The 27,002-nt window shown below is 39.3% G+C and overlaps 2 protein-coding genes across 3 annotated transcripts in view; one reads left to right on the forward strand and one right to left on the reverse strand.

Moving 5' to 3' along the window:
• The window catches only part of SMPX (small muscle protein X-linked), a 40,354-nt gene that overhangs the window by 3,486 nt on the left and 9,866 nt on the right, over nucleotides 1-27,002 (reverse strand). For both annotated transcript variants that reach the window (XM_027688909.1, XM_027688910.1), the window contains exon 4: nucleotides 24,192-24,345. In XM_027688909.1, coding sequence (XP_027544710.1) covers nucleotides 24,205-24,345 — 141 coding nt within the window. In that variant the 3' untranslated portion in view covers nucleotides 24,192-24,204. The remainder of the gene's footprint in view (nucleotides 1-24,191; nucleotides 24,346-27,002) is intronic.
• Nucleotides 25,041-27,002, forward strand: part of MBTPS2 (membrane bound transcription factor peptidase, site 2) — a 63,114-nt gene continuing 61,152 nt past the window's right edge. Inside the window, exon 1 of the mRNA XM_027688908.1 lies at nucleotides 25,041-25,057. The gene's annotated coding sequence lies outside the window, so the exon portion shown is untranslated. The remainder of the gene's footprint in view (nucleotides 25,058-27,002) is intronic.

Raw genomic sequence — 27,002 nt, forward strand, 5'->3', positions numbered from 1 at the left:
GGAAGAGCCTTTGTCTGTTCCAAGGGAAGCTATCCTCCACTCACAAGGGCCATGGTCGATTCATGGGCCAGGTACAAGGTCCCTGCTTGCCCCTGCTTAGCTGTGGTACTGCCAGAGAGTTTACAAACTAAAACAAAGAGGTATTATATAATGTCTTACTTTTAGCTACATGCTCCCTTTCTTCAAATACTCCTTTGTCCCTCCTTTGTTTCCTCATAGTTCCCAAACTTTTCACACCCAAATCCCAGTGAAATTAATATTAATATCATTGAATACCTTTATGACCTCAGGACTGAAAGGTCCCAACTGGCATCATATCCCAGCCAGTGGAGCAAGCACCTCTCTTCCTCTCCCATCCCATGACACAGATCTCTCACTAGGCATTGGACCCACCAAATGATCTGTTGTGTGATGTGTGCCCAGTTCTTCCAGCCTCAACTCAGACATAGCAGCTCTAGCCAAAGGACTTTTGGTCTTCCAGGAGGCCATGTGCCTACAAGACTAGTTAGTTAGCAGAGGGAGCAAAAAAAAAACCAAAAATACCTATAGCTCCCTAGAACTCTGCTACTTGCCATGCAAATGCAGAAGAAATCAAATTGCCATGATGATAAACGTTGCCCCAGTGCTCAGGGGCTGAGGAAAATCAAGCCCACCGTTCTCAAATTTTGTCTAAAGCATGCTGCTTGCAAGCAGTGCTATTTTAACACCTGGTAATAATATTATCTTTCTCTCAGGTATACTCTGTGGTTGCTTATAATTGCTACCTGAACTCCCTTTGCAGTCACCGGACCCTCTATTATCTCCCTGTGATACTCCAACCCACTCAGACCTCCCACTGGCCGGCTCCAATTCTTTCTGTCCCAGCTCCCAAAGGCACGTTATTTTTAGAGTGCAAGCTCCTCCAGAGATCAATGGGGGTCCGTAAACTCAAAAATAGGTTGCTTATGGTACATTAATAATCCTCACAGTTATGTTCTCTGGTGGTTCTTTCAGCTGCTGCAGTTCTTACCTACCAGCCTCTCTTGCCACTCCAATCACCTTATACCGAACAACCCTCGGCCATTTTAAAGAAAGCAGAAAAGAACATACTTGAGAGTGACTGCTTAAATGTTGTCCTGATTAAGGATGGATATAAGCACATGCTTAGAAGCACTTTTGAATCATGGAATTAGAGGGGTTTTCGGCCCTCAAGACCTTTTCCATTCCTTGAGTGAGAATCTGAAGTGCTGTGATTGCAGTTGGTAGGATGCCAGTGTTACCTTCTGGAACAAAAAAGATTGGATGCCTGAGGTTTCTAGCCAGAGGAAAAAGCAATGGCTACATTTATGTAAGAAATTATTTAATTCATGTGCTATTCAACTTCAAAAATAAATGTAAATAAATTAATTGCAAAATCTCACTTATTTTTCTTTTTCAAAATCACAGTTTTTAATGCTGCATCTCACTTTTATTCTCTGAAAATACACCCAACTCGTTAATAGCAAGCAGATAAAAGATTTATTCTTAAAAAAGCAACAATGATTCCAACTGTCAGTGTTTTCTGTTCTTATAGACCATGCTAGCTAAAAGAAGAAACATGAAATGAATCCATATTTTGCCTTCCATAAATGCAGTAAAATGACCACATTTGGTGCTAATAGACAAGGCATGAATCACCTGGGCAATAAATACATTTTTTCTTTATTTATTTCAACAGTTTCCAGCCTTATATATTTAACCCTAAGATTCTGTTAAGGCATCCTCTTTTATAAGAAATAACTTTACAAAGGAGAAAACAGACATTAGCTCTTCATAGAAGATCAGTGATTATAGCAAGTGCACCAAGGTTCAGTAAATGCCTCCCACTCAACAAGCTTCCAAACTGAACGACCACATGATGTTTACTCCTCATTAGAACCCATTTATAGATCTCTTACTCACCACTCTCACAGTCATACATGCAACACTTAAAAGGAGGCAGCAAGAAGCACTCTGGGAGGGAGGTTACAGTTGGAGAACTTGCTCTTGTCTTTACAATACCAATTAACCAGGCTGTGAAATAGGGTTTAAAGCATCCAAACTCTAAAGATTCCAATCACCTGAAAGTGTTCTTTACATATCATGTGAGTTGCACACAGATGACAGGTATTGCTGCTTGAAGAAAATTTTGCACCGTTTGTAAAAATTTATAAAAAGGGTTAAAAAAAGCCCCTTCAAAAGTGCAAGTGGGAAATGAAGGTAATGACTTTTTATGGAGTTTGTAGACCCAGGAAAGAGTTTTGTTCCCATGATGTCATTTAAAAGACATCTGGCCATTCCTAGCAAATAGCACACTGGGAACGAAAAGGGTATCAGTTACAGTAAGGTAAGAAGGGGATAGAGGTCATGAACTTCTGTTAGTCTGGAGCAGAATTAGCCTAGAATTACAAACACACTGATCTTCAGAAGGAAAAACCTGGGCAAAAGGTAAATCCAGGGACATGTCTTCTTTGATTGCTCTAGTGAATTGTCAATGGGAAATAAAGCCAGACTATCTCCTTAGACTCTCTAATTCTCCTACACATCTGGTAAAAGCCTTGACCTTTCTGAGACAGTAACCTGAAGTGCCAAGGGATCTGCTTTAATTCATCTGCCCTCACTTCCCTTCATTGGGCACCACTTGTTATGATCATCTCCTGTGAAACTACTTTGATATTTATATCATGTTGGGATCAGTATGCACACAGATGGCAGAAGAAGAGTAGGAAGTCAGATGTGCTCCAGGCTAACATATTAATACCGTGAGGGGATGCCAGAGAGAGGTTTAAATTGCAAAGGGGAGTTCATCCCTTGACTCCTTTGCAGCAGTTACTGGTCAACTAAATGAAAGAGCCCACTTTAAACAAAACTATGCTTTCTTGCATGTTTTTTGTAAACTATTTCAACACATTTGTTATGTTTCTGTCAGGATAATAAGAACAATTCTCATATATCTGAGCATCTATCATATGTCTTTTAAAATATATTTTCTCTCCTGTATATTTTCTGGGCATGGTCCTGGGCAGCCAGCACAAGGTGGCCCTATTGAGCAGTGAGGTTGGACCAGATGACTTCCAGAGGTCCCTTCCAATCTCAACTGTTCTGTGTGTGCCCCTGTGAAATGCTGGAACAATTAAATAATCTATGCCTTTTTTTTTTTTTTTGGCTCTTTACCTACAATCCATTGAAATATGTGGGGAAACAATGAAAATGGAGATGTAGGTTACACATACACATACATACAGAGTTTCAAAACAAAACAGGACATAATTCTATTCTTTCAATTTGTCTGACAAAGAATAATAGACAAAATACATTTATATTTTCCACCAAAATGCAAAAATAATACTTTTGACAATGAATTTTGCTTATCTTCACAATGAAGAAATTATTGAAAGCCCTATACTCCCTCTCTCATACATATGTTGTTCCTCTAATTTACATCTGGGTTCAGACAGTATGTCATGGAGAGTTAAGGGCAGTTTTGACCCTATCCACTGTTTGCAGCTATATAATACACACATAAGCCAAGTACTGTGTAACAGCATGTCTAGTCAACCACAATAGACCCTTTTATTTAAGACAGAAAAACAGTCAAGTGAAAATGTTCCTTGCGTTACACTGTTGTCAAAATGTCTTGTTACCTGCGCTGACACAAAGCTTTGTCAGCACAGGAACTTGCAAAAGAGAGACAATTTAGCCCAGTGGCTCTGAAATGACAGCTGTCGAACTGAAATCTTTCAGACCAATATGAATTGTAAATTTTTTTTCTCTGAAAGACCTAATGTCAGTAAAGTCATGATACTTGTCATAGGTTATACTGCCTTTTTTTTTTTTTGGTAAGTGGAACCTAGATGTTGATGACCCCAATGCTAATATATGTGGCTCCTAACAGTCTAAAGTGTTGCAATTAGTAGCAGTTTCAAACGTGAAAAAAACCTTCCCACTTCAGCATTTCCAGTGAAAAAGAACTTCTTCCCATAAACAAATATCCTTACTTCTTGACTAGTACTTCAAAGGTTTGAGATTTCCAATGTGTTAGAACCACCACAATCTCTAGAGCATGGAAATATGTTCTGAACTCTTATCTCTTTAGCTTTACCAGTCATAGTTTTACTTTTGTTTGGGCATCTCTTGCCTGAGATGAGAAAGCTGCCTATAACACCATGTGGTGGGCTGGTAGTTGTCATTTAGATGAAGTATCACCTTGATGAGCATGGATTTTTTAGCTTATGGATTCACTATAGACACTGATAAAAATCAACAATTTCTTAAATGTGGGAAAGCATCTGAAGAAGTTTATCCTATCCAAACAGTTCATAAAGAGACTGAATTTTTAAGTACTGATTATGCATAACACTTCAAAATGTATTACAAAGAAAACCTATATAAATTCTGATATACTTTCTGGTAATGGTATTACTACTGCTGCAGTGACGTTTTCTGGAGCTACCCTTAACTTTTCTCTCCACAGTTTACATGTCTGGAAGCACAGTGGTTGTAACATATGCTTACCTCACATTAAATTCAAGTTTTCATTTCAATTTTCTGCTTTTCATTAACATTTTCCCTACAAATTCTCATACATTAAAGTGTTATCCCTATAAAAAGGTTTTGCAAACCCATCTTCAGTTGCTTTGGGACTGTATGAGGCCACTTGTGATTCATAATAGGAAGCAAAGATTAAGCAATATATACCTATGCTGTAATTAAAGTTGTTGATGAGGAGCTGCAGTGGCTCTTTCTACCTCTGCTAATGAGAACTATGCTGCAGCACTTACTACCTTTTAAATTAGTGCTTTCTGAAGGAAAAAAAAGCTTTTCTTCTGTAGCATTTTACTAAGTCCTGCTAAGTTCATGCATGTGTGTGTCTGTAATTATTATTCTTTGCAATAATTTATCAATATAGGTGGAAAATTGTTTTCGGAGTTTATGTCAAGCCATTCTCATTCACCTATAGCACCACTGCTTAAAAAGCATTTGATTTCCAGGGTAGGCATCAGTCAAGGACTTGGTCCCCTTTTTAAGGTATTGTCCTGACCATATTAACATAAGAACACCCAAATAACACTTCATTAACATCTGTTAATGAAGCCAGATGACTTAAAGAGCTTAATTAGCAAAAAAATTATGGCACTGAGATTTGAAAAGAACTTCTTGGACAGTTTAGTTGTATTTCATTTTCATTCCCTATAACAGCAGACAGTAAAACCAGGAATTATGGTTGTAGCAAATGCATCACTAAGGAAGCCAAGGCCTAATCGCTGATTCTGTAAAGTGCCTATTACCTCTTTTGAGGTGCTATAAATCCCATTGATTTCTCCAATGATAACCAAAACCACTTAGCAGCTTGCAGGCACAGGATGAAAAATAGCCAGTAGAAATGCACCTGGGTGGAGGTGCACTGTGAAAATGAAAAGATATTGCTAGGTGCCCTTATGGACTGGTAATTGTGATGTCTACAGGACAAAGGTATATGGTAAAATATTCAGTACAGAAAAAAAAACGAAATAAAAATTTATTACTAAACGAGAAAGTCAAAAAAAGCTGTGACATTTAAAACAATGGGACATCTTTGTTCTACTGACAGTGGTGAAGTCTCTGTAAGGAGGCACTCATTGATGCAATATGAAATGCACCTGCTGAGAGTTAATTGCATGACTGGGATTTCTCAGCCAGGATGTGTCTCTGAAAACAAAGCTTCCAGCTAGGAGAAAATGTATATGGTGGTGAGTGCTCTTGCTGCAGAGACTCCCTGCAGTCAGCACTTGGTAGCCCATCACAGAGATGACTTGGAGAAAACTCCTCATTTGTGTCTGCAGCTAAAGTAAAGAGACAAGAACATAATGACTGGTACTGCACTGTGTAACCTGGATTAAACATGGTCAAATTATTATAAAGCTAAAATACAGAATTCCTGGATTGTTTCAAAAGTAACTTATGAGTGTGGGGGTCACAGCCTTTGCATTTGATCATGAGGTAACCCACCATTAACATTGTAGCTCCAAAAAGTGTCCCACATAGGGCAGCAAAAGCAGGGGGACCAAAGGCATTTTGCACTTCTCAAAACCTTGCTGCTCTAGTGGCAGCTCCATTCACTCCAGTGGAAACTTCAACCCACCAGCCTTACATGTGCCTTGGAAGGGCACCCAGCTGAGAGGGAGCCACAAACAGCTGCATGGGCCAGCCAACACCAGGAGCTGTTCCCGGCAGTGAAGGAGGACATTTCGTGAGCCATCTCACAGCCTTGCAAATCCTCAGTCAACAGCTTGGACTATAAAATTTTGTAATGATCTTAATGGTCAGTGTCTGCACCAGACCCATAGCATCAAGGGTTTGAAGCTGCTGAACAATGGGTGTTGGAAGTACTTAGAAAAGTTATTTGGGGTGGACAAGAAGCTGGAAATACAACAAAACAAAGCTTCTTGACCAAAGTGCCTCGTTTAGTTTAAAAATTTTCATACATTCTCAGGAGATTGAAAATCCCCAGATGTTCTGTGCTTTTCTGTGAAAATTCAGGCCACCTAGTTTTATTTTTCTAGAAAAATATTTGATTCGGGGAGACGAAGTTTGGAGAAAGATGATGTTATCTTTATTGACATTTTTATGGTAGGGTAAAGATTCTTCCAGTTGAAATCTTTCAGCTGTCTTATTGTAGTCCTTCAAACAGTGCAATAAAAGCCAATGTAGGAGTGGGCTATCACCCTCAAGATTGTGCTGCCTCATGCCTTATAAACTCTAAATTGCATAACCATGCTACATAATTAAATTATGAACAATGATTTTCAAGTTGTTTTAGTATACAAAAAAGATCCTAGAGGAAGGCACTGACCTTGGACTTCTCTTACGCTGGCACTTAATTTGTGTTAGCTCTCTAATCAAATATTAAAGCTTTACTCTAAATTATGTACAAAACTTTCTCACAAATCTGAATGCAACACGGCACACAGCAAAATGCTGCTGCTGGAAAGGCTCTATGATTTCACACCTGAATGCTCATGTCTTTTGCTATTGTCATGCTGCTGCCACTTAAAACTCCTGATAAGCTGGCATTTTCTCCAGAGACACACACCCAACACTAAGCAACACTGCTTGGTATCTACCTGATTTTCACATAGGTTTTAAAAAAAGGGTTTAAAAATTATTTGTATCTTTTAAATTAAAAATGGTCAGCAAAAGATTAAGAATTTTTATTTTGTAACTGATAGTAGAGCTGCAAGGACAAAAGCTGAGGAAAGTAAAATATCTGGCATGCTGCTGATTCCTATGAAGTCCTCAAATATGTGCCCTCACTAATGGCATTTCTAAAGTGCCATTGGTCTTTATTGCCAGCTGACATTTGTGGAGTCAATGACTTTCTTCTCTTCAAGAAAGTTGAGGAACTGATAAAAAGCACATATTAAAATAATATTGAGTTGATAAATGACCCACATAAGCATCAGTTAATCAGTCAAGACTGAACACGAAGTCTAATAGTGGTTATTCATATTCAAAAATTAAGATATCAGTACAAAGTTTTCCTTCCCCTATACTTAAAGTGAGATAGGCTATTTCAGAAGCTTACTGATATGTAGAAAAGATGATTCAGCATTGCTGTGTTAGTTTTGTAACCACACATAATTTTGCAGATATGAGATGGTATAAATTGTTTATAGATTATTTATAAATTGTTATAAATCATAATGTTCAGGGAACATAATATAAAGGAGATTGTGCAGTATGTTAATTCATATGCAATGACAAACACATAAACACTCACTCTTAGATTTTTCACCTCCTATCAGACTCTAATATTGTCTGAAGAGTTTTATTTCATTATCCTTAAGAATTCACGTAGTATTCGGGATGCCAGCTCTACCATTCATTTTTTATTGTAAATATTTTCTGTTTCTCATGCAACTTTAATGGTTGAGGAGAAAGGATGATGCCCTAGGTGTTGACTGGTTAGACTTTCAAAAGCCATGAGTTCAAACCCTGGAAAGGCAGACTTTTGTCTTTCATTTGTCCCTGAAAAAAAAAAGGCGCATTTCATGCTGATTTTAAAAAGGACTGTGTTAAAAAAAATGTTTTATAAAACAAAGTCTGATTATGTGTATCCTGAAGGTAATTGATTTTTGGGGTTGTTTGTACATACACAATATGGGATTAAAACTATATGTATTTATATCATGACTGCTTATGAATTTCAAATTCCAGGGCAATGAAATCAGAAGCAAACAACATCTTGGTGTGCTGCAAACATGACCTTTCCTCCTTCAGTGAAGCAAAAGGGTGAAATGACAAGAGAATTACCAGGTTGGATAATTGCGGGAGAAAAAGCCGAGTTTGCTTGATTTGTTGCTTGAGAATTGGCATGGGCTGAGGCTGCTGAAATTTATTTAAAACGCAATGAGCTTTTGTACCTTAGAGTATGCCAAGAGTCAAACTGGTCCAACATTTTTCTGATGGAACATTTCTCCACTGGGAAAGTTTTGTGCTTTGAAAGAATAAGTTTTTATGGAAACATTTTGCTTTCAGTGATTATCCTGATGCAAAATGGAACATTGAACACAGTGATCTGGCCAGTTTCTTGTCAGCCCCTGCGCTGGCTCTGCAGCAGCTGGTCAGGAGGCTGGGGCAGCTCTTTGACTCTGGGGGCTTCCAAGGGTCAACAACTTCAGGCCTGCTTGACTTGGAAACCCTAATCCCTGCCCAACACTCCTACCAGAACTTGTTGGAGATAGTTTCTCAAGTCAGCGGAGAAATATTCTATTTTTTAAACTATAAATAGTGTGGTTTAACCCCAGCCATTCCTGCTCCTTTGTGGTTCAGCTGAGGGCAGGGTCCATCTCTGCAGTGTGACATAAAATTGGTGTGTCCAAACTGGTTCCGCAACCTCTGCCTCATCTCAGTCTCCTGCTGCATTGGTCTGCACCTTCATTCAGGTGTGTGATGCCATACACTTCAGTGCTGCCCTTCAAGATTGATTTTGACAACTACAAGCTCTAAAAATTATACTGTAAACCTGATCTCCCCCAGACTCAAAGACTGGCCCATAAAAAGTTAAAAATTATTTAAAAAAAAATTCAAATAAATTTTCTAATCATTTTGTGTTCTTCTTGGTGATTTGTTTTCCATTGTTTGTCTGCCCCTGCAAATGTATTTTTAAATATCTCACAATGAAGGGGTGAGGAACCACGTCCCATGCAGATGCTATGCACTACTTGCACACATAACAAAAACAATAATAATAAAAAAAACCCCAGTGATTCCTAGTACACAACAAGACACAATTCATGACACAAAAATTTGAGACAAAGGGAGGAATAGGGAAATGACAACTCAGTTCTATTGGGTATAATAATCAGCAGACTTGCAATAGGAACTGCTTGGCTGCTGACACACAACAACGGCTATTATTTTTATGTAGCAGGCTTCCTGAGCCCTCTCAGGGCAGTATTTTGAAAGCGTTTAGCTGATTAAACATGCAAATCCCCTAGGAGTTAGGTACTTAATGTTTCTTTGGGAAGCCGATGAGATACCAAACTGCAGCTTTGCAGAGCTTAAAGTATTTTAGAAGCCTGCCCTCTAGTTTCCCCTAAGAGTTACTGCCACGATGCAGTATTTACTGATATGTTTTGACTGGGATTTCTCTCCTGTAACAGTTATTTCCCCCTTTTTTCCAACAAGAAAAAAAGATAAAATAAAATCTCAAAACCAATCTCCCAAGACTCTAGCAACAATTCACAGTGTGAATAAACTAGAATCATCATTAACCCTTTGGGCAATGTTTTATACTAGAACCATGATATAAGTAGGGTTGACAAAACCCTCTTGATTTTATTTGAAAACTAGTGCTTTGGAAAAAAAAAAGTCTATATTAATGGCAAACTCTGTGGTCAAAACAAGACAAAGGACTGCCAGAAAAGAGTCTTTTAGCACTTCAGATAACTGAAGAAGCCGTATGACATACGTTACTATTGAGAAGAGGCTGGGGAAAGTGAAAAAGAACATTTCTGCGGTAGCCCGGGAAACCCAGAAGGGCAGCAGCACAGCCTAACTGTTTCTGCTGTTAGAGTGAAAAGGAAAAAATGTGGCAGTGTAATTTCTACAAATCCTTTTTGTACAGAGGATCTCCTGCCCCTCGACCCACTGCCACAGTAGTCAGGGAAGGGGGATTGTCCTGCAGACGCTCTCCTGCTGCTGCCTCATGTGCTCCTCACTTTACAACTGAACTGCAATTAAAGTTACAAAGAGAATCATCCCACTTTGCTCCTAATGAGGACTTTGCCAGGATCTGGGTTTGTTTGGAAGCCTCAGCAAAGGTATGTAGCTCTGCTGTAATTTTTGCTCTTTCAGGATTTGTCAGGGATTTCACAGGCACTCAGGCAGCTCGAAGCGCTCTGAGCAACCGGCACTGCTCTATGCTGCTCCACAACTAAAAGCAAAGAGGTGTCCAGAGATCCCAGTCAGCTGAAGTGACATTTAGTGGTCCTCATGGGGCTGCAAAGGCAGGGGAGGTTATTTTTCCTCAACTGTGAGGCTGGTGTGGAGCCATGTGGCTCCACTACAGGGACAAGGGTGGGCAGTATGGGGGTGTTGGGGCTGGGGTAAGCCAAATGCTGCTGAACCTGAAGCAATACCTTTCCCTAACCTCTCTCGGACTGATTTCTTTGCCCTTCATGCATTAGCAGAAAGCTCTGTGATCTTGGAGACACTGAGAAGGGGCTCCTCTCCAAGCAAGAGAACAGAAATCTCAGCTGTTTCTATTTGGGCAGCAATATCCAATTTATTCATCATGAATTCTGTCTCTTCTGCCACCTTACCCAGTCTGTACTGCAAATAGCCCACATTTGACTCTCTGTGCTAGTTACGGTTTCTAAAAATGCTACTTTCTCCTGGTCATATGGCTTCTTCTCAACAGAATTCATAATGTATGAGTGTTGTTCCATATAAATGTAGTGTACATCTGATATGCCTACAGATAATATCACAGCACAATTGAACCGTGATTAATCTTGGTACTATTCACCCACCTGTTTTCTTTCAACATAACTCTGGCATGTGCAATAAAAAGAGAGGTCCTGCGACAATGCTCACATCCCTGCAAATATAGTTACAGATGAGGTGGAAGTTGGCTATGGTTTTATTTTCAATCTATTCAAATCAAGACTGAGAGGTCTCTGTGCACTTTGCAAATACTTTTCCTGAAATACTTAGCACTTCATATGAAGCAAAATACATTGAAAAAATACAGCAAATGGAGGAAAAGGAAGGGTGGTAATAAAGTGATTGCCAACTCAAAACCCAAGATAGTCTTTCCATAGCTCACATTCTCTGCAGCCTCTTCTGCATATTTAACACTCTCATCCTTGATTTTGTGGCCTCTTTGCCATGGAAAAGTGAGAGGTCTTAATCAGCTTGGGAAATTTGACAGCCATCTTGTACATAACCCAGAGGATCTCTTCAGAGATGGAAAAGCATGAAGGCAAGACATCGTATGCAGGCTGCTAATCTAACTTGACATGTAACTGACTGTACTAGAAAACTCTATATTCTGACATCTGGTCCATGCAGGATATGCTTAATTCCTCGCATTATCTTTCTTCTTCAAAGCTCCTCAGGTAGTGTAGTAGTTTGTCTCTGTCTGTTGTTGAGTAGTTTAAGATTTGATATATACAGCTACAGTGCACATGAGGTTTTTTCACATCAGCAACCAGTATATATATATACACATTATGTGTATTTACATACATATTTATGTTTATATATATATATGCATGTTGTGTTTATAGGTTTTTCCCATTTATTAGAGTTTCAAACATAAGCCCTTCTTTTCCCATGGAATAGATAGACTTCTTCAAAACCATAAATGACGGTGTTACAGCATATTGCCTGTACAAGACTATACTGTTAATACTTGATTTGCAATCTGTGACAAGCAAGCATTTTAAATGAGTTATTAGAATTGAGTGGAAGACATATGGGAGAACTAAACATTCCCATGGCACTCTGTTTCAAAACACAAAATTGTGTTTTCACTAAACAATCCGAAAAGAAATAAATATGTTTTCACAGAGAAATAGAAGGAAAAGGTGAGAGAAATCACCAGCTGTTAAAAACTAGGCACCCAAGACCAATTATATATTGATGTTGAATTTGCACCAACATGATCTACAGATTCTGTTAAAAAAATTTCTTTTGCTCAACTCTGCAGAAAGGCTCCTCTCAGAACGCGCATGTGGCAGCTCCTGTTGGAGCACTTGCACAGTTGTATTAGCATAAATCCTGGATCTGACTGTAGAAGGATACAGAGGCCCATGCAATCTTAACAAAGAACAATGTGCAATTTGAATATTCAAATTTGGAGTGGGATTTTGAGATGCACTTAAGTGATTTAGGAGCATAGTTGGCACTGAGTGGCATTGGGGTTATGCTCAGTACCAGGGACAGAGTCCCAGCAATTTAGATGCTTAAGGTGCAAATGGGATGCAAGTGCTTAAGTCCAAAACTGTGATCCTCAAAACCATGGTCCAGCTTCACCATAACCTCAAACTGTGTCCATGCCCATCTACAAATACCCGAGTTTAGATAACCCTGCTCACCTGAGTACCAGGGAGACATGTAACCCTGAGCAGCACCCAGAAACTTGGTAGGTTTCTACAGACCTTTCTCCTCAGCATCTACCTAATTGCATCAGACTTTGTACAAGAACTCAGCAGAAGCCATCCTGGTTTCTTTCAAAGCACAGCTTGAGGAAACTGTTGCTACACAAATTAGCCTTTAGACATGGTACACAGCAATCCACATGGAAGCAAGTTTCCTTATTGCCAGCTGAGCTCCACAGTGCTAAACTGCCATCAGGCTCACTTGTCTACAGATTAATTTTAATTCATTTCTGCACAGCAGCCGAGCTTTAGCTCAAAGTCTACAAAGGGCCCCCCTGCCAAGGTAGTCTGCAGTCTCCAGGGAAGCAAGAATTGTGGGTTTTAATCCTTTTCAGGCAAAGAAGGACCTGACCTGCTTTATTCATGCTTCCTGGCTGGGTAGGTGTGATAATCACAGAGCCAAAGCAGAAGGGAGGGGCCACCAGCACATTCCTTCTCTTGCATGTTTGCAAATTTTTCTTCTTGTTTTTTAAAAAACTAGGAGTGAATCTGGAGGAGGCAGTTCACACTGTAAATCCAGTGTGAGGGGAAATGTCTCCTGGCTTTACTTAGGACATTGACAAAGCCCCAGGGAAGAAAATCTGATTGTTTTCAATTTGTTTTTGTTAGCTGTATCTAAACAGCTGTCCACACAAGCTTCACCATGCTGCCTGCAGAAGTGGCTCAAGGGTTCTTAACAGCATATGCAGCACCATCTTCCTAAGATGGCAGAAGTGTGAGTTTCTGCAAGGCAGAAGGTTTCTGAAGGGACTCGTGATCAGAGACACAGAGGACTATAGGTGAGACAGGGCTCTCTCTCTATCTCCATTTTCCTCTCTCTGTAACTTTGTATGTGTCTTTACAACCAATTTCTTTTTGGGAGAAACCAAGACTTGTCCTTGAGCAATGCTACAGCACCCTGGAAGGGGAAGACAATGCTGGCCTTCATCCAACCCTTGGGACACAGCAATCAAAGCAGAAGGCAGTGCCATAGGCTGTGGGCCATCTATTCTCCACTCCTGTCTGCCTGTCCTCAGGGTTTGAGGCACTTCAACTCCCCTCTTTAATGATGAAGCCAAACAGCCAGTAGGTGTTTGACAGAAGGTAGAGCCCAGGCAGTTGTACCCACTGGTATATCATGCAAGAGGACACCTCCACGGTAAAGAGAGGCACTGGGATACACAGAGACGCAGTGCTTCTCTGATGCAGGTGAGAACACAGCAGTGCCATAACAGCTACCTGGAGCTGCCTGCATTATTCCCTCCAACATGTATCTAATCCCTGTGCTGTTAATAAAATTCCAGACACTGCTGAGGGATGTGAAGTAATGCTCCATTGGGTCAAGGTACTCTAATGCCATTGCACATGACTCATACCATGGGCTTGCCTTGATGAAAATGGTTAGATGCCAAAACTCACTGCAGGTGGGATACCAAAGAGTTTACTTTGCTGAAGGATGGTCAGTCTTTAGCTCTAAAAATGAGGCTTTTAGCCTCAGGTCAGCACAAGCATCTCTGAGAGCCAGTCTCCACTCACCTCTAAGGTGTCTATTAAAGTAAGGCATTGAAGAAGTTGGAGCTAATTGCTCTATTTGTCATCCTGCCTTAGAGAAACAGTTTTCTTTAATTTCAACCAAACTGCAAATAACTTCACACTTGGACATGACCCAGCAAGCTACTGCTTGTCAACTGAGCTGTGATGTTCAGCCAGGTTCGACCTCTTGTTCTGTACACCTGTGAAGCAGAATATGAACATCTTCACTGAGGTTTCCATGATTGGTCTTAGACTTTGAAGCATGCACACGCTCAGCAGTGGCTCAGGTATTGTCTGCATATGTGTTAAATTGTAGTAACTGGGCAGAAAACGCTTAGCTGCAGAACTGACTTGCCCCAGAAGTAATTGTTCAAATATATGATAGCAAATCTGTGCTGTGCCAGAATAAAAACTTTAAAAGCATATAAAAAGCTGAAAGGGATGCAACACTACATCATTGCCTGATTTATTATTTTTTTTAGTGAAGGGCTTAAACCAAAAAAAGGGTACATGTGTGATATACCCATCTGAGCTCACTTGCCTTTCAGCAAAATGTACTGAATAAATGAAAATATGCCTCTTGTTTTCACAGAAAAACCTCTTCTTGTTTTGAGAACTAAAAGGGAGAAAGATTACTTTTTTTTTCAAAAATAAATGCCTCCATTCAAAGCCTAAAGAGACAGATCAATTCAACTATTTTCAGACAAACCCAGAAAACCAAAGAAATTGTGAAATGAAAAAATAAAAGGTTTGAGATCCTTCATTAAGTATTTAATGAAGGTCTGAGATCCTTCATTAGCAGAGGACGTACTCTATCCTTGTCTTTAATAATCTTTGGGAATGATACTACACTCAAGAACAGCATGATTTGCAAACACATAAAAACTGGAGGTTTGCTTTTCTCTGTATTCTGCCTATTTCAGCTCAGATATTTGGTTTCAAGTCTTTGGATATGCATTTTCTTCCATTTCAGTACATACTTTGTGTTGGTTTCATCTTCTATATAAAGGCAGCACCTTTGAAAGCTTTGAAATAGCACCATCTAGTTATTGTCATCATCCCTCCCTCAGAAAAGGAGCAGTTTGGCTCTGGGGGAAGCTTTTTGTTCTTTGTCAGTAAAAGCAATTTTGCCAGTCCCCGCTCTCTCTCTTTGCACACAGCAGTGTTTCTGCTACCACTGCTGTTAAAATGCACTGCCAGGGCAGCGGGCACCGACCGGTCAGGCTGCTTCTCCCGGGGTTCATTTGCTTGGAAGCAGGGCAAGTACAACCATCGCCCTCTTCTCCCCTAAGTGCATTCACAGCCACAGCTATTATTTGCTCTGAGATTACATTTCTGTGCCCTGAAAGGCTCTGTAAGGCCGTGTGGGAGTAAGAGCAATTTTAAGACAAGGTTCACTCCAAGGCAACAAACAAGAACAAAGACCCAGGAGAGGTAAAAGCTGAAGGACTCGATTTATTTTTTTTATCAGTTGAATAACCGAATTATTAAATTAAAAGCAATATTACATCAATTTTACCAAAGTGGGGGAGTAAGTTTTGAACATCAGTACTGAGGGTTTTATTCTGCTTTTATTGAATCCATGTCTGTACATGGACCTCAGTCATTTGTGGTCAGAAACAAATACAGCCATACCACTAAATTGCAGGAGAGAAAACCAGGCAATATACTTGTTCCCAAGTTCAAATTAAGGTTAGTTCAGCTGAGTGTCCTTTCAAGTAGCTGCAACTTGCAGCAAATAAAATTTGAAAAATAAATTATGAGCAACACTGAGAGTAAAACTAATACATATTCCTGCAGGAAATGCTTGTTTATGCTGTGTCTTGTCTTTGTTCCCTTAGTACATAGGAATACAGTGTATTTGAGACTGCTGTGGCAAATCAAAGGGAGATTAGGATGTTAAAACAGCAGCAGATAGGGACAGCAAAAACCAATAACATATGCAGCATAATATTTCCTCAGTAATGTTGTCGATGGGGCGATTGATGTTGGGATCACTGTCATGGTGAATTCACCTACATACAAAGTTCTACCTACATATGGTGAGATCTACCATTATATAATATTATTCTCAGAAGAAATTTGCAAAAAAGTGTAAAATAGAGGTAAATAATGGCACTAAAAGAGTGACGTTTTTCAAAACAAGGCACACAAGGAGCAATTTGATGGCTGAAGCAGGTGTAATCCTAAGTACAAACCAGGGCTTGTGACACTTGTAGATGGTCTGCTCCCAGACAGGAGTCACAAGGCTCATGCCACATTAAGCCAGCTCTGCAAGAGATGGCAAAGTACACAGGTACAGAAATTTATGTGATTATTGAGCACAAGGCTGTGAAAATATAATTAGGTAGTCTTCTACCAAATGAAACGAATAAAAAGTATAAAACAAAATGATGAGGCACTAAATTTAGAAGAAAATTTGTTTGATTATCACATCAGAGCTGTGATATCTCGGATCATACTGTCAGCTTAATTGGCTACAATTTATGTAGATTTGATAAAACTATCTGAGCTGTTACTAACGTGGGAAGTCACACTTCACGTATGCAAAAGCAGTTAGCCTTTTCACTCTGATGTAGGCACTTGAAAACCTTTGTGCTGAACACATTTTGAACTGAGTAAGGTTAGAATGATTGCAATTGCTTATTATTTTGGGTTTCTGATGATGCCTGTCATTACAGTGTTCCAGGCATACCTAAGACTGGCAGGAGAGTTCCCAGGAACACAGAAACAGCATCACCCTCATCTCACATACAGTGAATATGATCTCGTTCCTGCTCTACAAACAATTCCTAATGCTGACAGTTCCCTGGTTACAATTAGTTCTGCATGGGTTTATATGCATGTGCTTCAGGGTAAATGCCCTTTAAGCCACAGGATCTTCTCTAAATACCTGGACCTGCTGTTATTTGTTCACACAGCAAATAACTGAAGTTTTAGGGATTCCTGATATCCTGTTCTGAGAATTCCAAGAGGAGCACATTCCAGTGGTACTCGTAGCTTGATGCTGAAATTCATTCATACTAACTCCTAACACATCTAGCAGAGATAAGCAAGAAAAGGCCTGTTGACTGTATTCCATCTTCACACTTCACTGATCCCTCCACACCCGGTAACTTCAGGAGGCCACTTGCCTTTCTGAGTTTCTTTTGAGGGATGTAACCCCAGAAACTGAGGGAATTGACTGAAAAGTTTAGTTTTTACAAAAATCTGTGATGAACAGCACTGATGGGAACATAGAGGTTATTGTATAAAAGCGCCTGACAACAAAAGTTCAGGACCATGTAATCAACAGAATGATCACAGGGAAGCAGTTATTAAATAGCAGTGATTTTTTTTTTAATGAAAATTTCCAGCTTTCAAATAAGAGTCTTGGAACTTCCAGAAACGGTTCTCACTTGAGAAGGGAGCAGAGATTTGTGGGACCACATTGCAAGCATGGGAAGTATTTTGTTACTTTAAGGGTGTTAATGTTTCAAAGGAAGAGGCTCAATGAAGATATTTCTCCTGTCTGTGTGTAGAGGCCTGTTCATCTCCACATATCTGAAAACTCTCTTGCATATGGTGAGGGTAGAGCAGTAAGTAACATGCTCATGTTCTAAAAATTAGTAAAGACTTCTTTGAGTTATTACTTTGTGCTTGCCTCTTACAGTAATTAAAAATTTCTGCTTGAAGATACAGTTTAGAAATATTTTGAAAAAAATACAAGCATCTGTTCTTGTAGTTTGCTTTGATTTTTCAGTGTTTGTTTTGAAGTTATTAGTCAGTTTTCAAAACCAGAAAGCAAAAATTTTTCCTAACTAGTTTATGTAGAAGCTTTTGTTGTGCTTAAGAGTACGCCCTCTTCTTTCCTTAGCAAAATCCACCTCCAAACACATACACTTAAATTTTCTTAGGCATCTAAAAAGCAGACTCTCTCTGGTCTCTTTTCCTTGTCACTTCTACCATTCGCCAAGAGAATGAGAAGGAAATCTCTCCTTGACTTGCAAAGGCCTGAGAAATTATGTGCTGGGGGCTAACATAGCATTGTGTCAATGATAGAGACTCCCAGCTCACAATGGACAGATGCAGGCCACGTTAGAGACAATTGTGCTGGTTTTGGCTGGGGTGGAGTTACTTTTCTTCACAGTGGCTGGTATGGGACTAAATTTTGGATTTCTGCTGAAAACTATGTTGATAATATAGAGGTGGTTTTGCTATTGCTGCCCAGTGCTTAAACAGTGCCAAGGCCTTTTCTGCTTTTCTTACTGCCACTCTGGCAAGGAAGTTGGAGGTGAATGGGAAATTGGGAGGAGACACAGCCAGGACTGCTGACCCCAACTGACCAAAGGGATATTCCAGACCATGTGACATCAGCTCAATATATAAAGTGAGGGGAAGAAGAAGGAAGCGGGGGGACATTTGGAGTGATGGCGTTTGTCTTCCCCAGTCACCGTTATTTAATTCTACGGGTTTTTTTGCTTGTGTGCATGACTTTCGCTTTCCCTATTAAGCTGTCCTTATCTCAATCCACAAGTTTTCTCACTTTTACTCTTTAGGCTCTCTTCCCCCCACACTGGTGGGGGAATGAATGAGCACCTATGTGGTACTTGGTGGCTGGTTGGGGTTAAACCACCACAAGTAAATTTTTCCTTTTGAACACAGAAACTCTGGGAAACAGAACATGAATAACTTTTTTTGCTCAAGGAAATAACAGGATTCCAAAGGTTCCTCTGATATTAAATTACATCCTGGAGATTCCAGTTTTCTCCTTGAAAAGAAATTTCTATCTCTTCTGTTTTAAAGTCTGAAAGTATGTCATAAGTAGATGCAAAAAACCTGGAAGGAAAACTAAACAATCTTAAACATGCTGTTAAAAAATCCTATATAACCTCAACTACCTAGTTTCTTAGGAGAATTTTACAAACAGAAGTGATCTGACAAAATTGATGGCTGGCCAAGAAATCACCAAGTGCTGCTAATCTGGGAGTTCTGAACCAAAGTCAGCAGGATAGTAGGAAACCATGGATAGAAAAAGACAAGAGGTACTTTGAAATTAACAAAGGCCACACAGTGAGTAGGTCCAGGGATGTTCCGTCACTGGGCACCACTGAACAGAGCCTGGCTCTGCTCTCTTTGCACTCTGCCTTTAGGTACTTTATACACTGATGAGATCCCCTCAAGGAACCTCTGACTTTGGTTGAAGGGTCCTGCAGAAATTCTTGCAACACAGCCTCTTTCTTTACCCCATAGTTCCCAGTCCAACTAAGGAGATGTTTGCTCCTGACCTACCTTGGCATCCTCTGGATGCAGGATTCCATTAACTCTATTAGAGTTAATCAAATGAACACATTTTCCTAAAACTGTGAGGCTCTTACAAGAGCTCACAGCATGTCAGAGTTTGTCTACCAGCTGTTCCTCTACTACCTCCAACACTGTCGTGTTTCTGGAGAAAAAGGTAATACCCTTGCTCATAACTGTACATCAGTTTAACTGCATCCCTCAGGTCCATGTGAGCACAAGAATAAGAGGCAATCACTAAACTGTGTGTCAGAGCAGTGACACCGGGAAAGGTAAATGGCTCTGTTAACTGAGATGTGGCTTCAGTATATAGCAGTATATAGCATGAAACTGTAATTAGAATCCTCAGTACTTAGGAGACAAAGCTATAATGTGCATTTTTAGCCCAGGGTTATTGACAAATTTTTTTGTAAGTAATTAACAGCAACACCAAGGAAAACCTTGTGTGTATGGATATAAGGGCTTTATTCCCTAAGGGACTTATTTTCTTCACCAAGTGACACCAATCTGAGAGGCTGCTCTACTGATAAGTTTTCTCATTTTGTGCCAGGCAGGATTCCCAATATGTTATAGAGGAGGTAATGCTGCAAGAAATACAAAGCCTAAGCTGTTCTGGGAAGCTTTTGCTAGATGTATAGTCTTCAGCTCTCAAAATAGAACTCCCTTGCTTCTGTACCTGACAACAGAACTACTTCTGCAATCAAACCACCCTTCCTCAGTAGAGTTCCAGGTAAAGACAACAGTTTATCTACAAGTACCAGCTGCATGTGGGAAATCATCTCATCAGTGTTGTGATAGGGATCCTGACAAACCTTTTCTCAAAACACAGTGCTGGGAATACTGCCCACATGTCCATGACAGACTGTTTTGTAACTTCAAGGTAGTAAATTTCCCTTTTTGCCTTTTGAGAAGGTCCTCCAGGGAGGACAAAAGTCTCACTCAGGAGGAAAAGACCAGACTACTTTAGCTGAAGGTTTAGGTCCTCTGAAACCAAAGTCCAGCATTCTCTGAAGGACTCTATGGCCCTTCAGGCTGCACAGTTAAAAGTCTTATTACACAGCTACCCACATGTCAGGACACAAAATGTGAAGCATTACAGAATGAGGAATGAACATGAGTTGCAGAAGTATCTGGCTGAATTTATATATATTCTCAGGTGAAATGCCAGTTTGTGCTTAGGCCCATTTTCAAGTACAATCACCATACTAGTTATCATATGAGATATCACAATAAACAGCAATAAATCTCAGCCATAGCAGGCTCCATTTGTCATAAATTAAATGCTTCCTACCGTTACTTATTCAATAGGACATATATTTTTAGCATGTGATATTTTGTTACTATTTTATTTTGCATATGCTTCGCCCCTGTGCATGTAGAAATGAGCAGGTGTGAAGGGAGAAGCAAAAAAAAAAACTGTAGTTGGAGAAAAGGGAAGTGAATCACAACCCAGGTTGTATATTAAAACTAGCTCAATCTAACACATCAGCTACAGGTATGTGGAAGAAAAAAATCTTTATGACAAAGCAGAGTATGCTAGTCATTTAATTATAGATGACAGACCAGCATCAGGGGATGACTACAGGAATATCTTAACTGAGGAGCACTCGATGACCTTCAATGGATCCAGCTTCATGACATCTCACTAACTATATCCCTCCCACAAACTGTTAGACTTACAACTATGATCTTATTAAGTCTATTCATGTTCCCTAATTTGGTGAAGAGCAATACCAAAGATATTTAACAGAAGTTACTCTAAAGTGCGAATCATGTAGGAATGGGTTTGTAAATAATGAACCAACCTACTGCTTTGCAGGTTTTTTATTTTTGCTGCTGGTTTTGCATTCTGTTAAACTAAGCAAGAATGCATGGATCAAAATTTAAAAAAAAATTATCATCTTGACTTGCAATTTACTGAAACTATCCCATGATATATGGCAATACTAGGAGGTAAAGTTGGAAATAACTGCTGTAATTGTAAAAGCTTTGGCATTTTTGAATGTTAATGTATACTTTTGGTATTTTTTTATGGCATCATATTATAGGATAACAGAATAATGGAAATTATCCAGAGTATTTGGAGTTATTCTAACCATTTCAAGTAGGTATAACCTACAGAGTACCACAAGAAATATAAAAATAATATCAAAGGGAAATCCCTCAATAGTGAATATCTGAGAAGATTATACTACTGATGTGAGAGAAACTTAATTTCCAATATTGAAAATAGCAATCATCTGAGAATAAACATGGGGTTAAATTTATGTCAAAATATCTGTTACAGAAAAAACCTCTTTAAAGTCTCACATTAAAAATTCATATTTCTCTGGGCAGTGCTTTAGTGCAGTGACTACAATGTTATATTTTACAAAATATTAATTTTTCTTTTCCCAAGTTTTCTGAAGAGAAAGACTCCATTCTTTCTTTAAAATAGCAGGAACATTATGACACAGCAGGGTAAAAGCAAGAAACAGCTAAGCACTCTTGTTTCTAAATGGCGTATTTATGCTGTACATAAAATATAAGTTAATGATGCACTGCACATTCAAGCAATTCACTCAGATTATACGCCATTTCTTTTAAGATTCCTGATCCTTAGCACTTCTGCATTCCCAGAACCCTTTTGCACTGCTTTCTGTTTTCCTCTGTTCTTCATTTATGTTTCCATGCAGAAAATTGGAGATTATGATCTTCTACTCAGTTTAGCTCCTCTGCCTCTCTTCACAATAGAAAGGATTTATCAGACAATATGCAAAACTGGCAATTCAGGTGACTACTATGTGATGCAACTCTCTTTTTCTTACTGTAGCCAGGGTGAGCTTTTTTGTATTGAAACTTCTCTGTACATCTGAGTATTCATTGTAACTGCCTGATGCATCTTTACTGACTCAGGCTTTTCAAGGAAAATCAAAGATAATTTCATGGACAGAAATTATTAATTTCTATCAGGCTCAGAATGTAGAACAGAGGCTTATGGGCCTTGTTTGAAATCAAATGGAAATTATTCTGAAATCAGTGTTGAAGTGCTGAATATTTCCTTTTAAATAAATCACAGAATTATAGAATGGTTTGGGCTGGAAGAGATCTCTGAAGATCATCTAGTCCAACCCCCCTGCAATGAGCAGGGATGTCTTCCACTAGACCAGGTTGCTCAGAGCCTTGTCCAGCCTGACCTTGAATGTTTCCAGGGATGGTGTATCCGCCACCTCTCTGGGCAACCTGGTCCAGTGTTCCACCACTCTCACTGTAAAAAACATCTAGTTTTTTACATCTAAGTCATCCTTACATCTAGTCTGAATCTAAGTTTAAAACCATTACCCCTTGTCCTATCACAATAGGGCCTACTAAAAACTCTGTCCCCATCTTTTTTATAAGCCCTCTTTCAGTACTGAAAGGACACAGTGAGGTCTCCCCAGAGCCTTCTCTTCTCTAGGCTGAACAACCCAACTCTCAGCCTGTTTTCATTGAAGAGATACTCATTCCTCAGATTGACTTTGCAGCCCTCCTCTGGACTCAATCCAACAAGTCTACCTCCTTCCTATGTCAGAGGCCCCACAGCTGGATGCAGTACTCCAGGTGGGGTCTCTCCAGAGCAGAGAATCCCCTTCCTTGAGGTGCTGGCCACACTGCTTTGGATGCAGCCCAGGACGTGGTTGGTTTTCCGGGCTTCAAGCGCACATTGCCAGGTCATATCCAACCTCTCATCCAACACCCCTAAGTCCTTCTCCTCAGGGCTGCTCTTAATCCATTCCTGCATTGATTCCAGGCAGTTGCCTTGACCCACATACAGGACCTTGCATTTGGCCTTGTTGAACTTCATGAGGTGTCATGGACCCACTTCTTGAGCTTGACCAGGCCCCCCCCACATGACATTCTATCCTTCAGGCGTGTTGACTGCCCTGCTCCACTTGGTGTCATCTGCAAATTTTAATGAGGGTGTACTTTATCCCACTGTCTGTGCCCACTGATGAAAACACTAAAAGGTCCTGGTCCCAGTACTTACACCTGAGAGATATCACTCATCCCTGATCTCCATCCAGACATCGAGCAAAATAAGTGTGAGCTGTGGTTCTAGTTGTAGATCAGTGGCTCAATCCATAGGTGTCTGGTGCTGTCTGCAGTGCCTGAGGGTCCCTACCTGCAGTTCATCTGCTACTTCAGAAGAGCACAGATGTCCCCAAGGTCCAATCTCATATTTCCAAGCCTGATATACCTATATAGCAAGTCCTCAGGTGCCACAAATAGTGGTATGCTTGTATGATCAAATACATGGAGCCATTAGCATGTCAATTTTGAATAATATAAATAAATGAATATCAAATAACTAATATTCCAAAGGAGCTTAAAAATGCTGACCTAGTTGTCCATCACTGCAATAAATCTATTTGCATTGTAAAAGATCTATTTGTAGTTAGACTGTACAAATACAAGTCATATATTTTGCAAAACTGGAACTTGTGCTTGTGAAGCAAGATGTTATTTTTAAGCTGTCTTCAATATTCCTAATATGCTGAATAAACTATTTGTTAGGCCAGTTGATGGGTGACATAGATCATTGGATATAGTCTCCAATATGATCTATGTTTGAAATAACAAAGAATTTCAAGGATTATGGTTTCTTCTATTTTGTCTTTGAAATATGAGGTGTGACTACAGGTCCACTGAAGTAATTGGAAAGCCATCTTTTTACATAAGAGGTTTCTGGATCAACTTGCTTCTCCTAGAGCCATGTAAAAACCCTCTTTCACTCACCTGCTTGTTCCAGCTACTGTTCAGCTTTGGGGACATATTTCAGCTCACTCTTTATGTTCTGAATCTCTGACAAGTTGACAGCAGGACCTGGAAGTTTCCTAGCTCCTGGGAGATGTTTCTTGTCTTTCTCCTCCTCTGTTGAAGCAGGAACACTCTGCACAAAAGGATACCAGTGACTTCACTGCTGCAATAGCAATCTCCCAAGCATGAGCATAAATCAGTTATTTGAGAAACCAGGAAAGGATATTTTTATACTAAAGGCAATCCCAGTGGAAACTGGGAGGGGGAGAAAGGAGGGGGAATGGGGAGGAAGAGATAGGTTATTTAGTTGGTTGTTGTCTAAAATCATTCTAAAAAGAATAGAAGGTGCTCAGCGTAGAGGAACATGGATCTTTTCGTAGATGGGTAAGAATTTACAGTGTCAGACTATTAGTGGAAAATAACTGAGTGGAGCATTAAAGGCAATTCCAAGTCCTTCATATTTTAGGGGGGAAAAAAAGCAGAAGAAATATTTTTATAATCTAATTTCTTTGGGAGTTTCATAGTGGCCAGAGAGTTGGAGAGGAAAACCATCGTGCACTTCTGCAGCTCTGGGAAAGAGCTAAGATAATAGGTTATGGACATGAAAAGCTCCATGCAAGCTCAGCATGAGTTGAAGTTTAATTTTTCTTAACCTCAGTTGCAAGACCAGGAGGGTTTTTGTTATTTTATGTTTGAATTATGTTTGAATAGCCTCATGGCTATTTTGCTGACACTGTAAAAGTAAAAAAACAGCACTTTCAAAATAGTGAGCAACTCAGCTAATTTCCTGATGAACCACAGTATTTTAGCCCTTGGTACTTCCTCAGCTGTATTTTTGCTTCTAGGTGAGTAAAGCGTGTATTTTAGACAATTTCTGTTCTAGATGGAAAAATATTTTGAAGCAGTAGTTTTCCAGTAGGGAGTTCAGGTTGTTGCAGCCTGTTGCATATTTTGTAAAGCTGGCATATGGGGAGGATCATGTAGACTTAGAAATTAATTTATATTTTACTGCAAATAATTTCATGATGAAATTATTTTTTTCTTTTTGATTACTCTACGAATGTCCTACTGGGATTGGCCTTTTGAAGTTAAATCACTATTTAGACTTATTAGCTACTCTTTTTGAAAATGTGTATTGACTGTGAGCAGTCAATTCTTAATATTTAATTTAATTTTTAAAATTCCAAAGTTATCTGTCAATTATTATTGGCCTCTTTTTTTCTGTTGACTAATAGACTACAGGCTAATTAGGAAGAAGACTTTTTGCAAAGTCAAATAGCAAATAAACAAGATATTATAGAAAACTGACATTTTCTTTCTCTCTGATCTTCAAGAACTTTCTTAACATCACTATATATATAACAAAACTGAAGCAACAATTACATTTCTTCGCTTGGTAAACTTGTATTATCTTTTCTCACATTTTAGCCAATACACTATTAGCTAATACAAGATAATACTAACTAATAACATTATACTTGTTTCTTCTTCGTTTCAAATCCCAGCCAGTAATTCAGCCCCAGCTAGGACATGTACTGTCTGACATCTAGCTTAATGGTCTAACATCCTGAAAGAGTAGCAAAGCACAGCAGGAGAATAAGTAAATTGATACAGAAGCTGTTCGGAAGGATGCGCAAAATTGTATCAGTAGTCAAAGTTGCCAAGAACTTGTATTGTTTCCTTTCACAGTTTTCTTGCAGAACTAGCTAATCTGAATAATCAGGGGAAACGACCATTCCCTCAACCTCTTAGTTCTTATTATAAATAGCAGATACTATGTTAAAAATACCGTTTCTAGTCGCGTTCAATACCCTTCCTCCTGTAGAACAAATGGCGCAAGCTTTGACCATGTTTTGGAGACTTTGCACTCCATAAGTTGCTGTCAGCTTTCTCCTCTAACCTCAGGTGTGTGCTAACTATGACTGCACCCCTCCCTGTATCACCCACTCCATGTGCAATGCATAGCTGAGATCAGACTTTGGCCTCCAGTTTTATGGAAGGAATTCTAAAGAGTGACTCAGATAGACGAGAGTTAACAAATACAAGCATGGAAATGCTCTGACTGAAGAAGTTATTTTCTAAAATTCCCACCCTCCATTTCTTTCCATGTTCAACATGCCTGCTCCATTGACCTTCAAAAGTACATGTTCACATCTGACTCCACCGTTCCTTTGAGTAAGACCCATATTCCCCTCATCTCCTTTGCCAAGCCTTTAAAAAATAGTGAAAAATACTATGCACTGTTAGCAAAAGACATATTTGTCTAAAACTGCTTTGAAAAATCATGAGCTGTATTGCAAAACTTAACAAGATGAGAAAACTGAAAAGTCCACTAGTAGCATTTTTATTCTATTCCCATTACAAGATCTGTTTCTGTAGTCTTTACTACCATTGATTTGGTTGAATATTGCCTATAAAACCTGTGCCAAGAACTTACATTCTGTAATGTCTGTCTCATATATAGTATTCATGTACCTGAGAAGCAAAGTAACATTCAATTACCCAACCAAATCTAATTATCAGCACCAGTCATTTATTTTATTTCCCAAACACTACCAGAATTCCTATATGCTATATTAGTTTCTGCTTAATAACATGCACTCCTTCATCAGCTTAATTACTTCAGAGAGAATATGCTTTCATTTCTTTCAAGTGGAGAAAGCCACAATACATGTTCAAGGTCATTTTGTATGTTTGTTTCTTTTAAATCTTCTTAAGAGCTAAGTCAGCTTGGGTTTGATTACTTCAGGAAAGTTCTCTGTAAACAGAGTACTATTTATATCAAAATAT

Source organism: Neopelma chrysocephalum, unplaced genomic scaffold (assembly GCF_003984885.1).
Source record: "Neopelma chrysocephalum unplaced genomic scaffold, ASM398488v2 Primary Assembly neopelma1_76, whole genome shotgun sequence".
NCBI classification, from domain to species: domain Eukaryota; kingdom Metazoa; phylum Chordata; class Aves; order Passeriformes; family Pipridae; genus Neopelma; species Neopelma chrysocephalum.